The sequence below is a fragment of the Xiphias gladius genome, unplaced genomic scaffold, assembly GCF_016859285.1.
Source record: "Xiphias gladius isolate SHS-SW01 ecotype Sanya breed wild unplaced genomic scaffold, ASM1685928v1 HiC_scaffold_1473, whole genome shotgun sequence".
Taxonomy (NCBI): Eukaryota; Metazoa; Chordata; class Actinopteri; order Istiophoriformes; family Xiphiidae; genus Xiphias; species Xiphias gladius.
In genome coordinates, this window is record NW_024401803.1 from 189,363 (window position 1) to 210,376 (window position 21,014).

Here is a 21,014-nt window from a genome sequence, read left to right on the forward strand (position 1 = left end):
CTACATTAATATTACATACTTAATTTCTTGGTTTCCACTACAGGTAAATGATGACTTTAAATATCAAGTAAATATATATTACAGTGTTACGTGAGTGGACAAAATAACAAGAACACCTGACAATATATTATTACTGAAAACAATAAATATAATGCATTTTTAAAGCTCATAATGTTCATAATGAGGTGTTTATTCAGATTCATGGTATTTTTTACTCAATTGATTGATTGTTTTCCATCCCTGTATGTACAGAATGGAGAAAAAAACTCTTCCTTAAGACAGACTACAGGAGTTTTAAAATCCTAACCGAATTTGAAATCCAGTTGCATCATGCACATAAGGAGAAACTTCACAGATGTTCTTTTCTCTAATCTCAAACATGCACACACACCAGATCTGAAAAAAAAGGGGCGCCTCACATACGACAGGATATTATTAAGATTATCCAGCCAGAGGGAGCAATCAAGGAGCAATGCACCAGCACACATGATCTCAAGTGATCTAATGGCGACGCATATGTAAACAAATGGAGACTGTGGTTTTTATATTTCCTGGTCGACAACTCTTCCTGCAGAGTACGATGGATGTATGACACAGCTGACAATCAGAGGTAGTTTTAACGGTCAGGCACATAAGTTGATTTACGTGATGTCAAAGTTGATTGATCTGATTTAGATACAGATAAATTGACTTGGATTATGGACTGTGGATTTTGGAGTAGACTGTAGGAGTATCGGCTGATGGCCTGTATATGTCCAGTAGCAGCACTTTCATGCTAATTCTCGTTGACTGCAGTACCGAGCTGTTGTAAACAGCTTGTGGAGAGTGGAGGGCCCAGGAAGGATCGAGGTGTGAAAAATAAAAGGGTTAAAAGATATAAGAACTTATCTCAAGATATTGAACATTCATCAGATAAGAGACATGGACAGGCAGGTTAAGAGCAGGAGGATGGAAATGCCTAATGGGGAAGAAGAGTTTCAGGTGCTTTTGAAAGTAAAGAATGGATGTGCAGGTTTTGGATCAGTAATACCACTCAAGCTATCAATTACCATATATTGTACATTCCTTGTTGAAACTATTGGCACATCTGCTTTTTAAGTACAAAATTTAGAATATCTTTAGATATAAATGCAAATTAACCAATTTTGTATAATCAGAATATTTTACAAAAAAGGGCCACAGTTACTGATCAACAACAAAAATTGGAGTTGGAGATCACTCACTTAGTACTTTGCTTTACTCAAAATGCAAACACAGGTGGGTCTTTTCAGGCTTCTAACTTTTAATTTAAATTAGTTCCTTTAACAAAATAAAAATAGAATAAGACTCACCTATGGTGTATTTTCAGTGTTCAGATTACCTGAATTAACCACTGAAGGATGGTTTGACTTCATAAGAAAGGGCTGATTGTTTCCAGTTTCTTTTTCACAGTGGCGAAGACAAGAGTGCGGAGAGCATCAAAAATGCTACTATTGAAAAACATAACAATTCCAAAGGCTACAAGGCAATCGTCAAAGATCTTGAAATCCCTTTTGTTAGCAAGGAGTTTTCCAGTCATAAAACTGTTCAGACACTGCCAGGACGTGGTGCAAAGAAGAAACTCAGAGAAGTCTGTGAAGGTTGGTGCAGACATCTAAAGAGCTTTAGGCTGACCTGGAGCAATCTGGAGTGGTGGTTTCAGCCCATATCATAAGCCACACACTAAACCAAGTAGGGCTCCATGGACGAAGACCAAGGAGGACACCACTATTGAAAGAAAGACACAAAAAGGCAAGACTAATGTTTGCAAAATCTTTCATAGATAAACTAGTCTTTTTGGGAAAATGATCAATGGACAGATGATATCAATGTAGAGCTCTTTGGGCATGAAGTGCATCAGTTTGTTTGTAAGTGACAAAATGAAGCCTGCAAGGAAAGGAACACCTTACCTACAGTAAAGCATGGTGGGGGTTCTATTATGCTGTGAAATCAGAAGATTAACAAGGCATTTTAGACCGAAATATGTTACCCAGTGTCAGAAAGATAGGTAGGACAAAGCAGGACAAAGACCCATGGCACACATCCAGCAGCACAAAAGAAAGATTGAAAAGGAAAAGATTTAAACTGGCCAGCAATGAGTCCTGACCTAAATCCTATTGAAAATCCTGGAGAGAGCTGAAATCTGCCATTGCAGACTCTGACAAACTTAAAATAGCTTGAATGCATACAGTGGAAGAGGGGCAGACCCTACAAGCAGACAGATGCTAGAAGCTTCTAGATGGCTAAAAGAAATGCTACAAGAAGCTGTCATTGTTGCCAAACGTTCTGCATCCAAATATTAGTGAAAGGTGCCAATTATTGTGTCTTAGATACATTTTGTGTTTGTATTTTTTCACTATTATGCAAAATTTTTTTAAATTTAATTTTCTTTTGTTAAGTAACTTTGGACATTTAAGTAAAGATATTTTGACTATACAAAATTGGTTAATTTGCATTTATTTCCGAAGATATTCTAAATTCTGTTCTTAAAATGTAGGGGTGCCAGTAATTTCAACCAGGACTGTAGGTGGGGCTATATCCTGTGAAGAAAGAATGGCTAATGGGACCCCCCAGGGAAGTGTAATCAGCCCAATTTTGTTTAATATAATGATCAATGATATTTTTTGTAAAGTGGGAACTGTTTTAGTTGTATCACTAATGCTGATGATAGGGCCATATGGAAAAGAGGTCAAAATTTAGACCATAGTCATAAGCAACTGTAGCAGGCATTGGATAAAATAGTGACATGGGCAGAGGAATTGGTTTTTTTAAGATTTCTGTGGCAAAATCAAAGTATGTGGTCTTCGGTATTGAAAAGAAAGGATCACAGCAGGACCTCAGGCTATATATTGAAAGAGTTAAAACATTCAAATTCCTGGGCGCCTGGTTTGAGGAGAGAATGGCATGGAGGGTACATCTAGAGAAGATAGTTGTAAAGTGTGAGAAAATCATTAATGACTTACAATGTCTGGTAGGAACTGATTGGGGAGCAGATATAGGAGCATTAATGTTGATATACAGGGCAATTCGAAGATCTGCAGTTTCTTATAGGTGTATGGCATATGAGACAGCAGTTAAAGAAGCTTGATGTGGTGAAGGTTAAAGCATTTAGAATATGAGGCTTTTAGGACAACACCTATCAATGCTCTTGTAACTGAAATGGGGGAATCTTCTTCAGAGCTGAGAAGGAGCAAATTGTCTCTGAACTATTGGTCTAAGCTACAGAGTTATAGGTACTTAATACCTGCAAAGTGTTTGTGGGGGGAGCACTGGGAGCTTCAGGGAAGGGGTGGAAAAGTTAGGAGGGGGAGTCTAATAAATTCCATGAGTGAGAGAGCACAGTAAGTGGGAGTGAAAGATTTGCTGATGGGCCCAGCAGTGTGCTGGCCACCTGTTCCACCATAGCCTTTGCCAGAAACCGATGTAAACTTTTCCATATTAGACCAAATCAAGAAGAAGGATGCAAGTGATACTGTGACTTTAGTTAGTGACCATCTTAAAGAAAAATGGGCAGATTTCATACAGATTTACACTGAAGGCTACAAGAATCTGAACAATGTAAAAGTTGCAATAGGAATAAGCATTCCACAATTACAGATACAACATCCATGTTGTATCTGTAATTGCAGATATCAAATCATGAGTACGATGGATCAAAAGCAGATATCAAATCATGTGTCAGTCTTCACTACAACGCTTGTGGTAATCTTCTGGGCACTTGGGTGGGTGGAGAAAGCTAGACCAGGAAACATAATTATATGCTCAGATCCTACAGCAGCATGAAGGGTGGAAAAAGTGGTGCCTGACCAGAGGTAGTAGTTGAAATTTTGAATGTGTTAAATCAGGTATCTAAGTTGGAGAATATTGTTGTGTTTTTCTGAACCCCAGTGCAAATAGGAGTACAGGGGAATGAAGAAGCTGATAACACAGCAACAAGTCAACAGGAAGGAATTAGATTTGGAAGTACTGTATCGAAGGGTTGAGTGTAAGAGCTTAATACAACAAGGAATAGCAAAATTATTGCAAAAAGAATGAGAGGGGGAGAACTAAGGCAGGTTTTATTTTTCAATTCAGCAAACATTGAAACACATGTCACATACAAGAATGGGCAGGGGGATGTTTTGGCAATATCTAGGCTGAGACTGGGTCACTGTGCACTCAGTCATGGGCTGGCAACGGTTGGTGAGCACACGGATGGAAAATGCATCTGTAGACAGGCAGAAGCTGTAAATCACACCTTGATGGAATGTGCCAACTATCACACAGAGAGAAGCTTCATGCAAGCAGAGCTGTCAGAAACTGGAGTCACAAATCATTCACTGATATCAATACTCATTGTGGAACATGTGCAATAACAAAAGAATTAATTTTCTCCATCATACAGGACTCTACATAAAGATTTAACATTCAATGGAATTCTACAGATGACCTGTGGAGGGCAGCAATACCCCTTTGCTGTGTCTAGTCTGCTGCAAATTTCAAAAGAAGAAGAGGAACAGCCTTCTTTAACATTAGTAATACTTTGCAGTGAGTAAAAAACAAAAGCAGAAGGCTAGAGGAGTTTGGATGAGAAAATGATTGGGGATACGCAGTCAACATAGGTTATCTATTCTTCAGCGAGAGCTGGAGGTGAGTTTTTATCTGTCAGTTTTAATATCAGTCAACAGTAGTATGCTAGCTAATGTTAGCCAAAAGTGCTAGAATGTTTACCATTGCTTGGCAACACCATCAGATGCTCTGGGACTAACATTATTGGCTATTGTGAAAGTAATCATAAGTGTAATCATCCAGATTAACTCCTAAAGCTTGGCTCAAACTTCAGGAGTTTTGGGAAGATATATTGCCGATTCACCCCTCTCGACAATCGAAGGAGAAAACTGGTCTGGGACCTAGGTCAGTACCAATGTTCGGCCCAGATTATCTGGTAATGTGAGGGGTTTAAGATCCAGTCTTAAACCTCCCAAACTGCTTGCAGACTCATTGGGGCTGCCCCAATAATATCAAACATGTTTGAAATTTAGGAATTATGATCTCACCTCCAGTTTTTGCTGAACAATAGACAACGCATGTTGCCTGTATCTCCCCAACCATTTTCTCAACCAGAAATGTTTAGCCTTCTGCTTTGTTTTTTCTCACTGCAAGGTATTACTAACGTTAAAGCAAGTTTTTGCACCACAGTCACCATTTTGTTTACATATGCTTCACCATGAGATCGTATGAGTTCATGTAAGGTGGTGTATTACTCCCTGATTGCTCCATCTGGGACGATAATCTTAATTATATCCTGGAGTTTGTGATATACCATTATTTTCAGATCTTGTAGTGTGTGCATGTTTGAGATTAGAGAAAAAAACATCAAACTCCTGTAGTCTGACTCTGGCTTAAATATCAAACATGTTTGATATTATTGGAGTGGTCCCGATGAGTCTGCAAGCATTTTGGGAGGTTTAAGACTGGATCTGTAAACCCCCTCGGCCCAAATTTACTGTAGTTTGAGCCCAGGTTAAACCAATAATCACTAGAACTGACTTTGTATTACTCATTACTGCACCATTACTCATACCTTCCTCACTGTAAAAAAAAAAAAACTTTAACCACCAACTCTTTTTGAGTTTTACTCAGCTGTACAATTCTTCTGTTATTTAGTCTTTTATTATTTCTTCCATGTTGATCAAACAACTAAATTCAGAATTTTCAAAGCTGTTTTCCCTATATGTAATTTTTTTCTTTGTTTCTTTCTTTGTTTCTTACTTTCTTTCTCTCTTTCTTCCTTTCCCCTGTTTTCCTTTTCTCATTTTGGTTTACTGCACTTTCTTCCCTCCCTCAGTCATCACTCATGAGCGTGGTAATTATGCCTTCTGCCATTTTCCTGTGTGTTGGTTGGTCTCTCTCTCGCTCTTACAGTACGGTTGGTTAGTTGTTGTGTCAGTTCTGTCCAGGTCCTAAGTGTAGACCTTCAAACCTTGTCCTTACCAGCTCTGTGCTTGTAGCTACTTTTCTGCCTTACCCTCACCATTCTGATGTTTTTTATTGTTTGTTTGTTTTGTTTTCATTTGTTTTTTAGTCTCGACCAATTACAAGTCACTCTGTGGTTGGATTTGTAGTTCGTCTTTTTTATAATATTTAAAGTCTTAGTCCATTTCTGAATTTTGATATAAAATGTGTCATGTCTTTCTTTGTGACAATAGTAACAATAGTTAACTGATGATGATACTATGATGACTTGTTTTGGAATATACCATATAGATTTTAAGATTTAAAAATCTAGACATGTCCAGGCAGTAGTAGAAGTTTAAGCTGTATTGCCACAACCTGCCATCTAAAACATAACCCACATATGCCTCCCTCTCAGGATTTGTACAGTATCTGGCACATTATAAATATTACTAATATGAGCCTTTACCTTCCCCCACCCCCATCCTCATCCCCCACCCACACCCTCATGGTTATGTAGTCCTACTAAAGTCAGCTGGTTGTTTTGTCTCAGTAATGAAAATGGTTACTATGCTGGTTGTTTTCTGTTGTGAAGTCTACAATCCCATCTGTGTTCTCAGCCACTATCACTGTAATTTTCTTGCCCACTCTCTTAGGGCTGCAATGAATACAAAAATAACCCAAATACATATTGTTCAAAATTAATTTCTCAATTGTGTGTGCAATTCATCAGCAATCATAAATATGAAGGGCAAATTACAATATAGCAATTTTCAAACATTAGTTGTCGATACTCTACCAATGTTAGGAATATGCTGACAACACACTGAATAAGTATTCATGATTTATTTTATTGCAAAATGCATGCAGAGTGACAAAATAAGATAAATTCCATAAATATAGGCACTTAACGTTATGTTTAAGTAAGCAAGGCCACTAAGACAGAGGCTTCAATTCTCAAGAAACAAAGCCCAGTTTCAAAATAAAAGCCCTATGAAAATACTATATTGTGGTGCCCCTTATTGGCCAATTTTAAGATAATATTACAAACTTAGCCCAGCATAACTATCTACCAAGTTTTGTGATGATTGAACAAACTCATTGATTTATGGCACATTTTGCACCAGGCTCATGCATGTTTTTCAAAGTATCAATTTTATGGCTCTTAATTATAGTGCCACCATCAGGCCAATTCAACCATATTTCACGGGAACCACTGGCACATCATTTTCAGTTATTGCACCAATTTCCATGTCTCTAACTTAATCTAACTCACAGTAAATTGAGCAAAGGAATAAGATTGCAGATAATGATGAATAGGCCACACCAACATGCACCAATCAATATGTCACTTCAGATTTTGGTTAATACATGCCCCCAGATCATGTTCACCAAATTCAGTGAGATTTACTCCTCCAGGTTTTAAGGTACTTGTTTTTGGTATTAGTGGTGCCCCCTATGGGTTAGCTCATTCCAACTCACAGCAATTTGAGCCTTGGCAGAAGACAAATAATAACAATCAAACGACATCAAAACAATATGGTTCTGCCCCTTCTGGGCTTAAACTCTAATAATAGACCGACACAAAAATAATAGGGTTCTACTCCTTTAGGGTCAGAAACTTAATCATCACCAACCCTCCAGTTCCCCCCAGCTACACAAACATTTTAGCATCTTTCAGCTCATTGTTTAGGTTTCATGGCCGGGAATGTTGCTGTTTTGGTCCAGTCTCTACACTATCATCAACCTGTCCAGCAGCAGCAGCAGCAGCTGGGAAAAAGCTGGAAAAAGGCACTGTACACTACCTGCTCAGCAGCAAACAGCAGAACGAAACAGTTAGAGACTAATGTGTGAACATAGTGGAGCATTTAGCAGCTGAAGAGACACATATTTTTCTCAAGAGTTGGTAGAGACCAAAAATAGAACTAAGGGGAAACATTGATTACATTCATTAGGTAGACACAAACACCAGTCCAAATGAATTTTGCTCTGTGTCTGCCAGGTGCAACAGTTTGCTGTGAGATATTCTAATGATATGTTTACAGATTGTTGCACTCTCTCAAGTGACCAAAAGAAAAAAATCAGTCAAAGGTATAATATGTAACTTTTTCACTTTAAAATGTCTAAAAACGACTAGATCTGTTATATATTTTATATATTTATTTACGATTTTTAATATGAAACTGCTCTATTCAGTGTTTTTACTGGTTTCAATTAACTGGTTGTTTGTTTTGGAGAGGGAGAGACCTCTGCAGATAATTCGGCTCCCGGTAAAAACCTCCTGAATGATTAACACTGAAAGAATACTAACCGGGAGATGCTTATTGCACTAACAGCAATGGTGGTTAAGACAACAATTCCCATGACCCCACATTACTTCATGACAACACCAAACTCCATCTTTTGTTGTTCTTCTGATTAAAAGACCCCCAGCGGCAGAAAATTACATATTGTACGTTTAACATAACATAGCGTACGATTAATAGATATCAATGGCCTGCCTGCAGATCAAATCAGCCAATTTATACAAGGACAAATACAATTTTTCAGTGTGGACAATAATTAAGGTGTTTTTACACTGCAGTGAAATCTGGACATTATAATTGAAAGCTGGTTAGTTAGTTAGCTAATGAAGAAGCTAACAATAAAGCAAACAGTAAATTCACGTTAATTACATTTTTCTTAATTAGGCTCTAACAACCTAAGACAACATGGAGCAAGAATTGAATTTTTTTATTGGTTTGTTTAAACTGTTGTAGTACAACTGAACTTACATTAGAAAGGCAAAAATACAAAAATATTAGGACATACAGTATTTGTACAAAGTGAAATTTTAACAGTTTTAAACTGTTTGTAGGAAAATGTAATATTAAAGAATGTGTATTATCGATTAATTTTCTTAAGGATTTAATTAATAGATTTATCAGGAAAATTCATAAAAAGAAATTGCTTACTTATTTCTCATCTCTCACCTTTTCATCTGTTCTATTTGGTCTACCTCTCCCACTTTTCTCTGTAAGTGTTGCACTTTGGACTTTCAAGTTTGTGTTTATAGCCCTGCTCTTCTGTGAGTGGAGGAGGGTGGACTCTGATTATTTCCTCCTTCCTTCCTCCTTTCTTCCTCCCTTCTCTCAGTTTACTGGCTGAGCTGTAGACAGTTTACTGCTTACCTGAAAAAACCTTATTTGAATAACCTGTCCTTTTTTTTGATTTTATGTTTTGACCTATTTTCACCCCAATACTGTTTTTTAAAATCATGATTTGGTTGTAGTTGTAGCATTATAGTGTGTGTATATCTGTAAATCTAAAAGATTTGATAAACTAGAGGAAATTTTCTGTGCTAATACAGCACATCCTTAGCTTGTCATTTTTTATAATCCCCTAACAAACCTATAGGGACATAATACAAGATTTACTTACTGAGATATTAATAAAGATATAATATGGTCTCATTATTTTTTCAACTGTGAAAAATGTATTCCCCTCATCCATTGTATCACTCTGTTGGGAATAAGCCTGAAAGTGCTTTTAATCACTAAATAGTATTTTCAGCTTATTCTTACAATTTTAGAAACAGATTATCATAGAAAAACATTAGATATCATTTTGATAGGAAATACAGTGTTTGATTACTCAATATTATTTAGAAAACTATAAAGATCTTATCATATGCACTGTTGTTATCACATCCAATTATTTATCATGAATAATTGAAAATATTCAATAGTGAGTTTTATTGCCATAGCATTAATAACTGTAGGACAGTTATTGGAGATGTTAGACTGCCTTTTAAGAGAGTAAATATTAAGATTTACCCTCTCCATCTATCAGTCCATCCAGGAATTTAAGACCTGCTATCACATTAATTATCACAAATACAACCAATCCTCACATTACTTACACATTGCTAGCGAACACATTTATGTGAAATAGCAATTTCTTACAATCTAAAATTTGTAGTTGACTCTATACTTCCTGAACATATAAAAATTTAAATCAATTCAGTTACAAAAATAAAACCTGCAACCAAGAATTTGAAGAAACGGGCAGACGCCCAAAGGCCCGAAGGACTGCAGCTTCTGCGCTTTCGGAGGCAAAACCTCTGATGTAGGAGTAGTTCTGGGAAAGACCAAAGAGAAGGCCTTTCAGTTTACCTCAAGAAGTTCCTGGACAACTATCAAATGACTCAGAAGGGCAGGCCCAGACTGTTTTAACCAGGTGAACTGCTGACATTGATGGCGATATTGATGATGACCTTTGGATTGCTTCACTGTTTTTTTCAGATGATATAGTTCTGCTTCTTCACAGTTTCCTCAGACCATGGCCAAAACCACACACTAAAATTGTTTGCACTTGAGTTTTAAGCAGCCAGGAGGAAACTCAGCACCTCCAAGTCTGACGCCATGTTACTCTTCTAGAAAGTGTTGGATTTATCTCAGGTTCTTGTTTGCGAATGAGGGTAACATCAAGTGGGAGATTGACAGGAACATTTGTGCAGAGTTGGCAGTAATTAGCGCATTGTAACCAGAGTATCATGGTGAACTGGGAACTAAACTCCTTCACTAAGGTGTGTTAGCTCACCTTTACAGACAGGGTTAGGGGCCTTGACATCTTGAAGGAGCTTGGAATGGAACCACTGCTCCTTTGCACTGAAAGAAGCCAGTTGAGGAGAATAGGATCCTTCCTTGATGCATCCCTTTGAAGTATTCTGGGCTCGTCCCACCAGGAGTAACTCAACTGATTTTTTTAAATCCAAGACTGTTTCCAGGATTTGGGGAGTGCTACTAAATAATTGAAAAAAGTTTTATAAAGCCTTTTGTCTCTCCAGAGGGAGCTGCATGAAGTCTGATAAAATGATGTCAGTGTCGGTTGGATCTGAAGTTTGAAAAGTAAAAAAATCTGGGGTGTAGCCAGCTTTTCATCTCTGCTACAGAACAGAGGCTCCAGGTTACAATAGCTGCTACTAGCATAACAAACTTGAGTCTCTGAATATATTGTTGGCAGTCAAGTTGCACTGTGGTCAATCAAGGTGCCAGGTTTTGACAAGGAAGAAGAGTGTGTGTGAAAAAAAATATCTCTGGTTCTGCTGCATCAGTCTTGATCAGTTCAGTTTTTAAAGTGTTCATTGTGAGTTAGACAATGCTAGAGAGATGCAATGCTGAATTGTTAGAGTACTCTTTTAAAGACCCAGAACACACTGGAGGGAATGCATATCCTGTTTTGCCTGGGAACAACTTGGAATCCCCCAGTAAGAGCTAGAGGACATGGCTTGGGAGAATAATGTATGGGATGCCATCGCAACCCATTCCTCATTAAGTGGTGGAAAATGAAACTATAAACCTTGTATCCATTATCTATACTACCCTATCCATATCAGGGTCATAGGAAGACTCAAGCCCATCCCAGCACTCAGTGGGTGGGAGGCACAGTACTCCGTGGACAGGTTCTGGATTGGAACAGTACTAAACACTGAACCGTTGTGCCACTACTAAGAATACTTGTATCATTTTTAGTCTTTGCAGTAGTTATTATGTATTATAATAATATAATAACTTTAAACTTGTTACTACACTGTAATTCATAAGTTGAATTCTTAAATTTGTAGCAGGTGTGGTCAGATCCATTTTTGTTTTACTTTACACAAGTGGACATCAGCAAAATTTAGCAGTGATTCTGTAATTTTCGGCCATGATAAGTAAAACTAAACTTCTAACATCCTGGTGGACTGATTTATAGATAATAAAAGTCTGCACATCCACCAACTTGCCTGCATTAAAATAGGAAATACTGCACTTTCAGTCTTGTTACAGACCTACAGATTTTCCTCCTTTAGCCCTGTCCAGTTTGTTTTCATATTTAATGGATGTATTCTGTTAATGTTTATGTTGCTATTCTACTGAGTTATTGTGTAGTGTCTCATCTTCCTTTTTCTGACCTTCATTTCCTTTTGCATGGTTCAAAGCAGCATTTTAGCACAGTCAGAGCAGCTGTCCTCAACTTCTTCAATGTATTTGTAATCTGTGCCAAATCTACAATGGAAAGCGCAAACCAACACATTTTCTTTCTAACCATGTACAACAACTTTGAAAAAATTGAAAAGAGCATGAAAAGAGCCTAAATCCAGTCCTGACTGTAAAATGCTGCAGTTTAAAGACCAGTGCACTTCAGTCCACCACCACATGCTGAGGCTGCCCACTGCTCATCCAAGTGTGTGTGTGTGTGTGTGTGTGTGTGTGTGTGTGTGTGTGTGTGTGTGTGTGTGTGTGTGTGTGTGTGTGTGTGTGTGTGTGACTGTGTTAGATAAAAAATTCTGTATTTTGACCATACACCTTTTACTGACTCACAGAAAACACTTGCGATTTCGTCACATTAGCTCCATCTCTTTTTAATGGTTCTTCACTCTCCATCTTTTTGTCCGTCTATCCCTTTCCTATTTGTTGTCTGCTTTTGTCTTCTCTGTTCTGACTTTTTTATGTGTATGTGTGTCTGTTTATATGAACGTGTGTGTGCATTCATGTGTGTGTTTGCACATGCTCGTGTTTTTGTGTGTACGTTTGTGCATACCCATGTCTGTGCCTGTGCATATGTGTGTCTGCATGTGTCTCTTGCTGTGTATGTGTGTACATGTATGTGTGTGGGTTTGTGTGTTTCTTCTCTCCGGCCAGGTGAGAAGGTCATGCAGGATGATGAGTTCACCTGTGACCTTTTCCGCTTCCTGCAGCTGCTCTGTGAGGGACACAACTCAGGTGTGTGTGCTTGTGTGTGTTCTCCGTTAATGATTGATTCAATCTAGGACTATGGCTGTGAATCTAACTTTTGGGTAAATTTATTTATGATCTATGTATTTCCTCTCAAATAGCCTCTTTTATATTGAAGTGTGTATGGTTACAGTTTGAAAAAAATGATTGGAAATTAGTTTTGTTAACCAGTATCACTGTCAAAGAACACACTTTTTTTCCATGTCCTAAATAACCCACTGATGAATAAAGATGTACTCAGAAGATGACCCCTTTATATTTCAACGTTAAGCTTTTCTCTGTGTGGGTTTCATTCAGATGTCTGTGGCATAACACAATATTTCATGCAATATTTTACTGAAATTTTACCTCTAGAGTATTTATTCATTTGAGCACGTTTTACAAGCAAAAAATTGCAATGTTTTGTGATATCCTGTTTCAGACTTCCAAAACTACCTAAGGACACAAACGGGCAACAATACGACTGTCAACATCATCATCTCTACTGTTGACTACCTCCTCAGAGTCCAGGTTAGTAGATCCTGTTCACAACTTCTGCTTCATAAAAGGATGCATTTCCCAAAGTTGAAAAGGAAATGATGATACAATCATACAGTCTATTCTAAAAACCATATAACTCATGTTCAGTTACTCGTGGAATTGCAGAATCTACTAATTGTGACAGTTAATAAAACTAACACTTAAATACTTTACTAGCCTAAAGTTTCAGTCTTAAAGGAAATTCTAATATTCTTTTAAAATCAGCTTTTTAAGGTTACTAGTTTGGGTTATTTTTACATTTAAGCTGTTTTATACCCTTGTTACCTAACCTAGCGATAATGTCCTAGGCATTTGCCACCATAAATTAACTATCTCCCATATGTACACACACTCCCATACAAGTCAGATGGATTTATGTACCCGTACACAGACCAGTACAATTATAAACTTTTTAACAATCATGTAGCACTAAGTTGAAACCACTATGTGTAGAATTTGACTTTGGCACCCACCAGAAACAGTGGAAGACCACCGTACACACCATGTAACTTATAACTACAGATAAAAATGGCCAAAATTATATTTTTTAAAATTAGTTTTTAATAGATTTGCATTTTTCCTTTTGCTGTTTTTTTTTTAACTCAGATTGTGTGTTTTTATTGATTTATTTAATCAGTAAATCTTGCCCAAACACACTGTTCTACAGTCACATTCTACTGCTTCTACTACTGTTATTACTACTGCTACTAATAATAATGTTCAATTAATTTTCTTATAGTTAGTCTCATTCTCATTCTTCTCATTCTTACCTTTTCATTTCCTCCTGTTATTCCTCTTCTTGCCCTACTTCTTCCCTCTTCAGGAATCTATCAGTGATTTCTACTGGTATTATTCTGGGAAAGATGTTATTGACGAACAGGGCCAGAGGAATTTCTCCAAGGCAATAAATGTGGCCAAGCAAGTTTTCAATACACTGACTGAGTACATCCAGGTATGACAAACCACTGCAGTTATCAGTCTTTATGAAGTCGTTATGTAGAATTGACTTGACACCTGAAATTCTTTAAATTATTTTCCAATGTTATTCTCAAAAGTTAATATAAAGGGCTTAAATGATTTAAACCGAAATTGTTTATAGGAGTCATGTGCACAATAACTTTTTGCTGCAGTGGCTTTATACAGATGCTAAAATGAAATAGGATGGAGCGATTCTTTATCTCTGAAAGGAAACGTGTAACAAATTATTTCTTCAATGTAGGGAAATGGACAACTTGAAAACCAACATTACATTGATATTCTACAATATTTAGAGGCTGTATGTGTGAACTATTCTAACATTTCAATCTAGAAAATTCATGTTCAGTAAAACTGACATCAGACTGTTAGCTGTAATGTGATTGTGACTGTTACTTATGATGTTAAAGGGTCCATGCACTGGCAACCAGCAGAGTTTGGCCCATAGCCGTTTGTGGGATGCTGTGGTTGGTTTTCTCCATGTCTTCGCTCATATGCAGATGAAACTTTCTCAGGTGGGTTAAGATCACAAAGTGTGGGGGTGTATGGATTAGGGGTCTAAGATGCTGATCGTGAAATAATAATGAGTCTTGTGGGGACCTTTATTGCATGTCATCCCCTCTCTCTCCCCATATTCCCCATCATATCTCCACTGTCAACTATCTGATGAAGGCAAAAAGTGCAAAAAAAGTACTTTAAAATAAAGTCAGTCATGCCTGAAATACCTCAAGTGGTCAGCAGCAAAGATGCATTCTTCAACTTATCTGGATTTTTTTAAGCAGCAGCAACTTGATACTGAAGTTGTTTTTCTCGTTCCCTGAGCTTCTTCCTCTGATACTCTGTTATTGTTTGTGTGAACAAACAGTGACCCATAAACTGGAAGTTTTGTTTGCTGCTGCCAGCACCTGTACCCAACAGTCAATCTTACAATCCTTTTATAAAAACATCTCTTTCTTTCTTCACCTCAGGACTCCAGTCAGATTGAGTTACTAAAGGAACTGATGGATCTGCAGAAAGACATGGTGGTCATGCTGCTGTCTATGCTGGAGGGTAGGTTTATGTTCATGAGCGGAGTTGTATTAAACATTAAAGCATCTGTGACTTATTGAAAGAATTGATAGAAACACAAGGTCACCTTGCTTCTTTAGACATGAAATGTGTTGTTTTTTTCTGATCCTACAAATGATTGAATCATCGCCCTTAGTATATCTAAATGTATAAAATGCAGCCCAGTGCTGTACATTATTCTAGCCAGACACTGGGTTTAGAGAAATCATTCGGATGTATTTAGACAAGGAAGTGGATTTATTTATGGAGGTTGAATACAGGATGCATACAGCTGAGGATGTAAGTCTGGTATCTGGCCATTTTCAGCTGGCAGCTTGCCAGAAAAAAATGGATAGTAGCAATTGGTTAAGATGTAATAGAACCATCTAAAGCCAAAATATATCTCCAAAACATGCTAAATAGTTCTCCAAAATGAGTGAAAGGTCACTGCTTGTTCAATCAACTGTGACCTTTGACACACCCCACATTGAGTGCTAAGAACAGTCAATTGTTGTATAGACACTTGACTAACAAAGGCTTTGTCTTCTGTGGATGGTATATTTAAAAAAAAAAAAAAAAAAAAAAAAAAAAAGTAATGCTGTGTTGGGGTTTCAAGTGGTTTCTTATAGTGTAAGTGTTGTTCTGTTGTGGTAGGTAATGTGGTGAATGGGACTATTGGGAAGCAGATGGTGGACATGTTGGTGGAGTCTTCCAACAATGTGGAGATGATCCTCAAGTTTTTTGACATGTTCCTCAAACTGAAAGACCTGACCTCCTCAGATGCCTTCAAAGAATATGACCCTGATGGAAAAGGTGGGGCTCTAAAAACATGTTCTTTCATCATATTTTTCATTGAGGAATCATCATGATTTACATCATTTGAATATAAAAAGATAGACATGGGAGAGCTGTCACACCCAGGGGCAGCACAGGTAGGCAGGAGTACCCAAATGCAGGAACAGAGGAGGCAGGCAGTAACAGTCAAGTGATTTAATACTGAAACCTCAAACTTACCGGCAGTGCAGGTAAGAAGGCAGGCAGGCAGGCAGGCAGGCAAAATGGGAAAACGCGTGAGAACATGAACCAGACTAAAACAGGCAGGACCAAAACACCAGAGTCCAGAAACTCATGGGAGGACATGAATACAGGAACAACGAAGAAAATCTGACAAAAAGTTTGAGCCGAGAGCAGCTATATATAGTCCATTGCTAATTTCAGATGAGAGATGGGCGAGGAAGGTCAGGTGACTGCACTGGAGGAAAGCAAGGCAAGAGAGAATGGCAGGTCAACAGAAGGGAAAAAGAGAGCCCAGAGACAAATCGTGACAAGAGCTGACAATATATAAATTCATTGACAGGTGTCATCTCCATGAGGGACTTCCATAAGGCAATGGAGAGCCACAAGCACTACACCCAGTCGGAGACAGAGTTCCTGCTCTCCTGTGCTGAGACTGATGAGAATGAACTCTTGGACTATGAAGAATTTGTGGAGCGCTTTCATGAGCCAGCCAAGGTAGATGGCTTGATGTTTACAAATCTTTTAAAAGTCTAGAAAGGGCCTTAAATTGTCCAAATTTAAGCCCTTCGGAATAATTAAAATCATTTGTAGCGAAAACTACTTTTTATTCAGATTTGCACTCGTTTAGGGGCACCAGCCCCAAAGAGGAAATTATACAGTGAATCCAATCAGTCTAATACCAGAAGCTTTCACTTACTGACACAAGCAGGATAAACAGGATAAATGTAATGACTGATAATCAAGATGCAAAGTGGAGCAAAAGAGCAGTGTTTATCAGTAGCTGATAAAGTGAGCAATGTGATAAATTGGGAAGTGATGGGAGAGGATATGTTTAGGCTATGTATTGTATGTATTTTACAACTAACAGATCCTGAGATGACTTTGAATGAAAATCAACCCAGTCATGAGGAGAAAAATAAGAGATGGTTTTACCTACATTCAGCTGGCGGTCTGGAGACTCTCGGACAGAGCCCAAAGCAGTTGGTGGTTACCTTTACAGTGAACTCCAGGTGGATCACCTTGGAGGCGTTGTTTGTTGCTTAGGTGAAAGGTTCTATCAATGTTTCTTAGTTGTTTCAGTTTTTGGAAGTCTGCCAACAGACTTATCTCCTTTGGCACCACTGTTGATTTCTCAGTGGGTGGTTGGGCAAGTGTGCAGCCAGAGCGTGTCTCTGATGGGTTGATGGCAGAATAAAAGCAATGATTCTAATTACTGTACTTAACTTTAGCTGGCTATCTTTAGAAGGGATTGGCGTTGCCCAAATGACACAAAACCTTCAAAAATCTTCAAAGCAAAGACGTGGTAACGATTGGAAAGTTGTAAACATATTCTAAGGCACTTCTGCTCTGCTTATTTCATTTGTTGTCAACTTGGCTTACAAAATTGAGGAGAAACAGGTTACATGTATTGACAGAAACTTGCTCAGAAAACACGTGGCGAAAGAAAGAACAAAAGACACAAGACAAAAACTAAAGAAGATAGGAGATAAACGAAAATAAGTGCACAACGGCAAAAATAGGAAAAAGCACGGCACAAAGAAATCTGACTGTTTTATTCCTGAGGCCTAGGCATGCGTCTTAGGGGCGGTTCCTGTCTTCTCCCTTTGTTTCAACTAGCGAAGTAAGTAATTTTTCTATAAAACTTTTGAATAGTTTAATCTGGAGTTTACTCGCAAAAATCACTCATCTGCCTTCCACCATGCCCATTAAAGCATCAAATAAAACAAACTGGTTTGAAATTAGTTTGTGTGTGTGTGTGATGGAGAGGGAGAGTCAAATCTTTGGTGATCAGAGCAGTTCTCTTAATGTTACTTTCCCTGGGGAAGCAAAACAGTCAAAACTGATCAGAGATGAGGTCTTTTGTGGTAGAATGAACTCATTTTCATTCTGTGGAGATTTTGGATTTTTATTCGTATTATTTGCCTTTGTCGATTTAGTTTTGTTTTAATCCCACCAGTTTTCTGTTGTAAATTTCTCTGACATGCTAAAAGCTATTCTGGTTTTTGGAGAAAGATTCTTCGTCTCTGTCCTATCCATGTGTTAGGATAATTGTGGGAAGGCAGGAAGGGAGACCTTTTGGGTCAATAAACTCTGAATGTCCTTACCTGACCTCCTCAATAGCAATTACTGAGGCCAGCCTATGTCTGCTACACTATTATTAAAATCTATTTTTAGAGAAATGCTTCACCATCTAATAAGGGGTTTAGTAGGAGAACCCTCTTGTTGTTACTCTTTCTGTGTCTTCTTTTTCTTTCTTCAAAATTTCCATTTGTTGGACTTGATAAAGAAGTTGGGGATATATATATTTTTTATCAATATCAGAGTAGAATTGTTAATTTGGTAAAATTCTTTATATTTTTTTTCTCACTAATGTGGCACACACACACTGTATGGGAAAGATAACATGGGGCATGCCTTAACTTTCGCTTCTTGTTTACCAGCTCAGTCAGACATTCATTAATCCCTTTTGTTTTGTTGGGTTGGGGTGGCATAAAAATGGCCTACCTGCTTAAGTTAGGGTGAGATAAAATAAGAAAAATTATATTTTTCTAGTTAGTCTCTAAGCTGTCAGTGGGAAAAGAGAATACCACAAACTGCAGTTTACTTTTTTTTTTACATTTTATTTCATGCTGTATCAACTGTTTACTCATTTGAATCAAATCACAATACTTAGTAACTGCATCAATATTTTCTATTTTTTGTGACTTAAAATAATTTAAAGTATTAAAAGCTTTCAGAGTGGTTGGTAGGGTGCTACATCTGTGTCATTTCTGGCTGGCCTGTCACTGGCCAGGTGTACTTTTTTACTTTCACTTTTCAAAAGTGGGTAAGGCTTTAGATTACAGCCTGTAAAAAACAGTATAACAGTCCACATTTACCCTGGAAAAGTAAACTTGAGTGGTTTCATTTGATTCTTTGCTTTTGATGTAACTTTTTGAGAAATCCCTCAGGGGTTTAATTTATCACAGGATTTTGGAGGTTGAGTGGTGCTAAACTTGTGTATTGAGCAAAATGCTGAAAAAGGAAACTGTTATAAGAAAAAAATTACTATAAACTTTGATTCAAAAGGATATTGGCTTCAATGTGGCGGTTTTGCTGACCAACCTGTCGGAGCACATGCCTCATGACACCCGGCTGCAGACCTTCTTGGAACTGGCAGAGAGTGTCCTCAACTACTTCCAACCCTACCTGGGCCGGATTGAGATAATGGGCAGTGCTAAGCGAATTGAGAGGGTCTACTTTGAAATCAGCGAGTCCAGTCGAACTCAGTGGGAGAAACCTCAGGTAAAGATGGATATAATTTTTTATTGATTTATTTTTCTTTTTTCTTTTTTGAGTTTAGTCACTTCAAAAAGACACCACTTGATTTGGTTTCAGTGTTAAATAGTGACAACTCCCTTCTCAACTCCCTGTTTTCTCTTATTTATCCTTTACACAGGTCAAAGAATCAAAGCGTCAGTTCATTTTTGATGTGGTGAATGAGGGAGGGGAGAAGGAGAAGATGGAGCTGTTTGTGAATTTCTGTGAGGACACCATCTTTGAAATGCAGCTGGCGGCTCAGATGTCTGATGCTGGTGAGCGTTCAGCAGTGAAAGAGGAGAGTGAGCGGGAGAAACCAGATGAGGAGAATCCTGAAATGGGCTTCTTCTCCGTTACCACTGTCTGCATGGCTCTGTTAGCTCTGCGATACAACATCATGCTGCTGATAAAGGTGAGAATACACACTGCACTGAACACAGCAACAGCCAACAAAACGCTGTGGGTGTATTTTTGAGTATTTTAAAGGAATACTTGAACATTTTTTAAACATGCTCATTTGCTCATTTGAGTGAGATAAGAAGATTGATACCAATCTCTTTGTGTCCAGTATCTGGCCAGAGACGCTGCACAAAAGTGCTGGGTGGATGGATAATCTGTCATTCATCAAGAAATAGTTTGAGCACATAGTATTCCCCTAAAACTAAGAACAGTCATTTTTACATTTATGTTTGTGTACAGATTAAACAAACAAGATAAACGTGTTAATTGGAGACCTATAGAGGTGTTGGTAGCTGTATTTATGAACTTTGGACTAGCTGTTTCCCCCTGCTTCCAGTCCTGACTCCATCCCTGTACTAAATGCACATGAAACTGATATCCACCTTGTTATATCACTCTCAGAAAAAAAAAGATAAGTGAAGCCCTCACTCAAAGTTAAAGGACTTATTTCCCTCAGTTCGGCCTGTCAGTAGGATTAGTGTTAATGTGTACTTTTTTACAGCTACTGTAGTTACAATAATTACTAATTTTAAGGAGAAATAATAGCAGAATGTTTCCCACCTTTGAGCAGATAATTGGTCAGCTAAAAAGACTGAGGTGTAACTTGTTAATCTCTTTTGTTGGTTCAGTACAGAAAGAGGTGTACCAGGATCAGCAGTGTTATGGTAGATTTCTGCCTGTTTGAGGAGAAATTACTTTTAATAATGTTTCATCTATACTCTATCTGTTTTCAGGTGCTGTCCATGAAGAGCTTGAAGAAACAGATGAAGAAGATAAAAAACATGACAGTGAAGGACATGGTGACCACCCTGGTGTCCTTATACTGGTCAGTGTTGTTGGGCCTTCTCCATGTGGCGTTCAGTGTGGCTCGAGGCTTTTGCCGAATCTTCCACAGAACTTTCATGGGCGGCAGTCTGGTTGAGGAGGCCAAGACCATAAAGGTTATTTTACACAAATCTATAAGAATAGAGCAGTGTATCCACAGGT

General features: G+C 38.0%; 1 protein-coding gene across 1 annotated transcript in view; it reads left to right on the forward strand.

Moving 5' to 3' along the window:
• Positions 1-21,014, forward strand: part of ryr2a (ryanodine receptor 2a (cardiac)) — a gene marked incomplete at its 5' end in the record, with an annotated part of 184,614 nt that overhangs the window by 137,302 nt on the left and 26,298 nt on the right. Inside the window, 10 exons of the mRNA XM_040123032.1 lie at positions 12,618-12,698; positions 13,132-13,220; positions 14,053-14,181; positions 14,615-14,719; positions 15,173-15,254; positions 15,906-16,064; positions 16,609-16,763; positions 19,338-19,553; positions 19,708-19,980; positions 20,762-20,968. Of these exons, the coding sequence (XP_039978966.1) occupies positions 12,618-12,698; positions 13,132-13,220; positions 14,053-14,181; positions 14,615-14,719; positions 15,173-15,254; positions 15,906-16,064; positions 16,609-16,763; positions 19,338-19,553; positions 19,708-19,980; positions 20,762-20,968 (1,496 nt within the window). The remainder of the gene's footprint in view (positions 1-12,617; positions 12,699-13,131; positions 13,221-14,052; positions 14,182-14,614; positions 14,720-15,172; positions 15,255-15,905; positions 16,065-16,608; positions 16,764-19,337; positions 19,554-19,707; positions 19,981-20,761; positions 20,969-21,014) is intronic.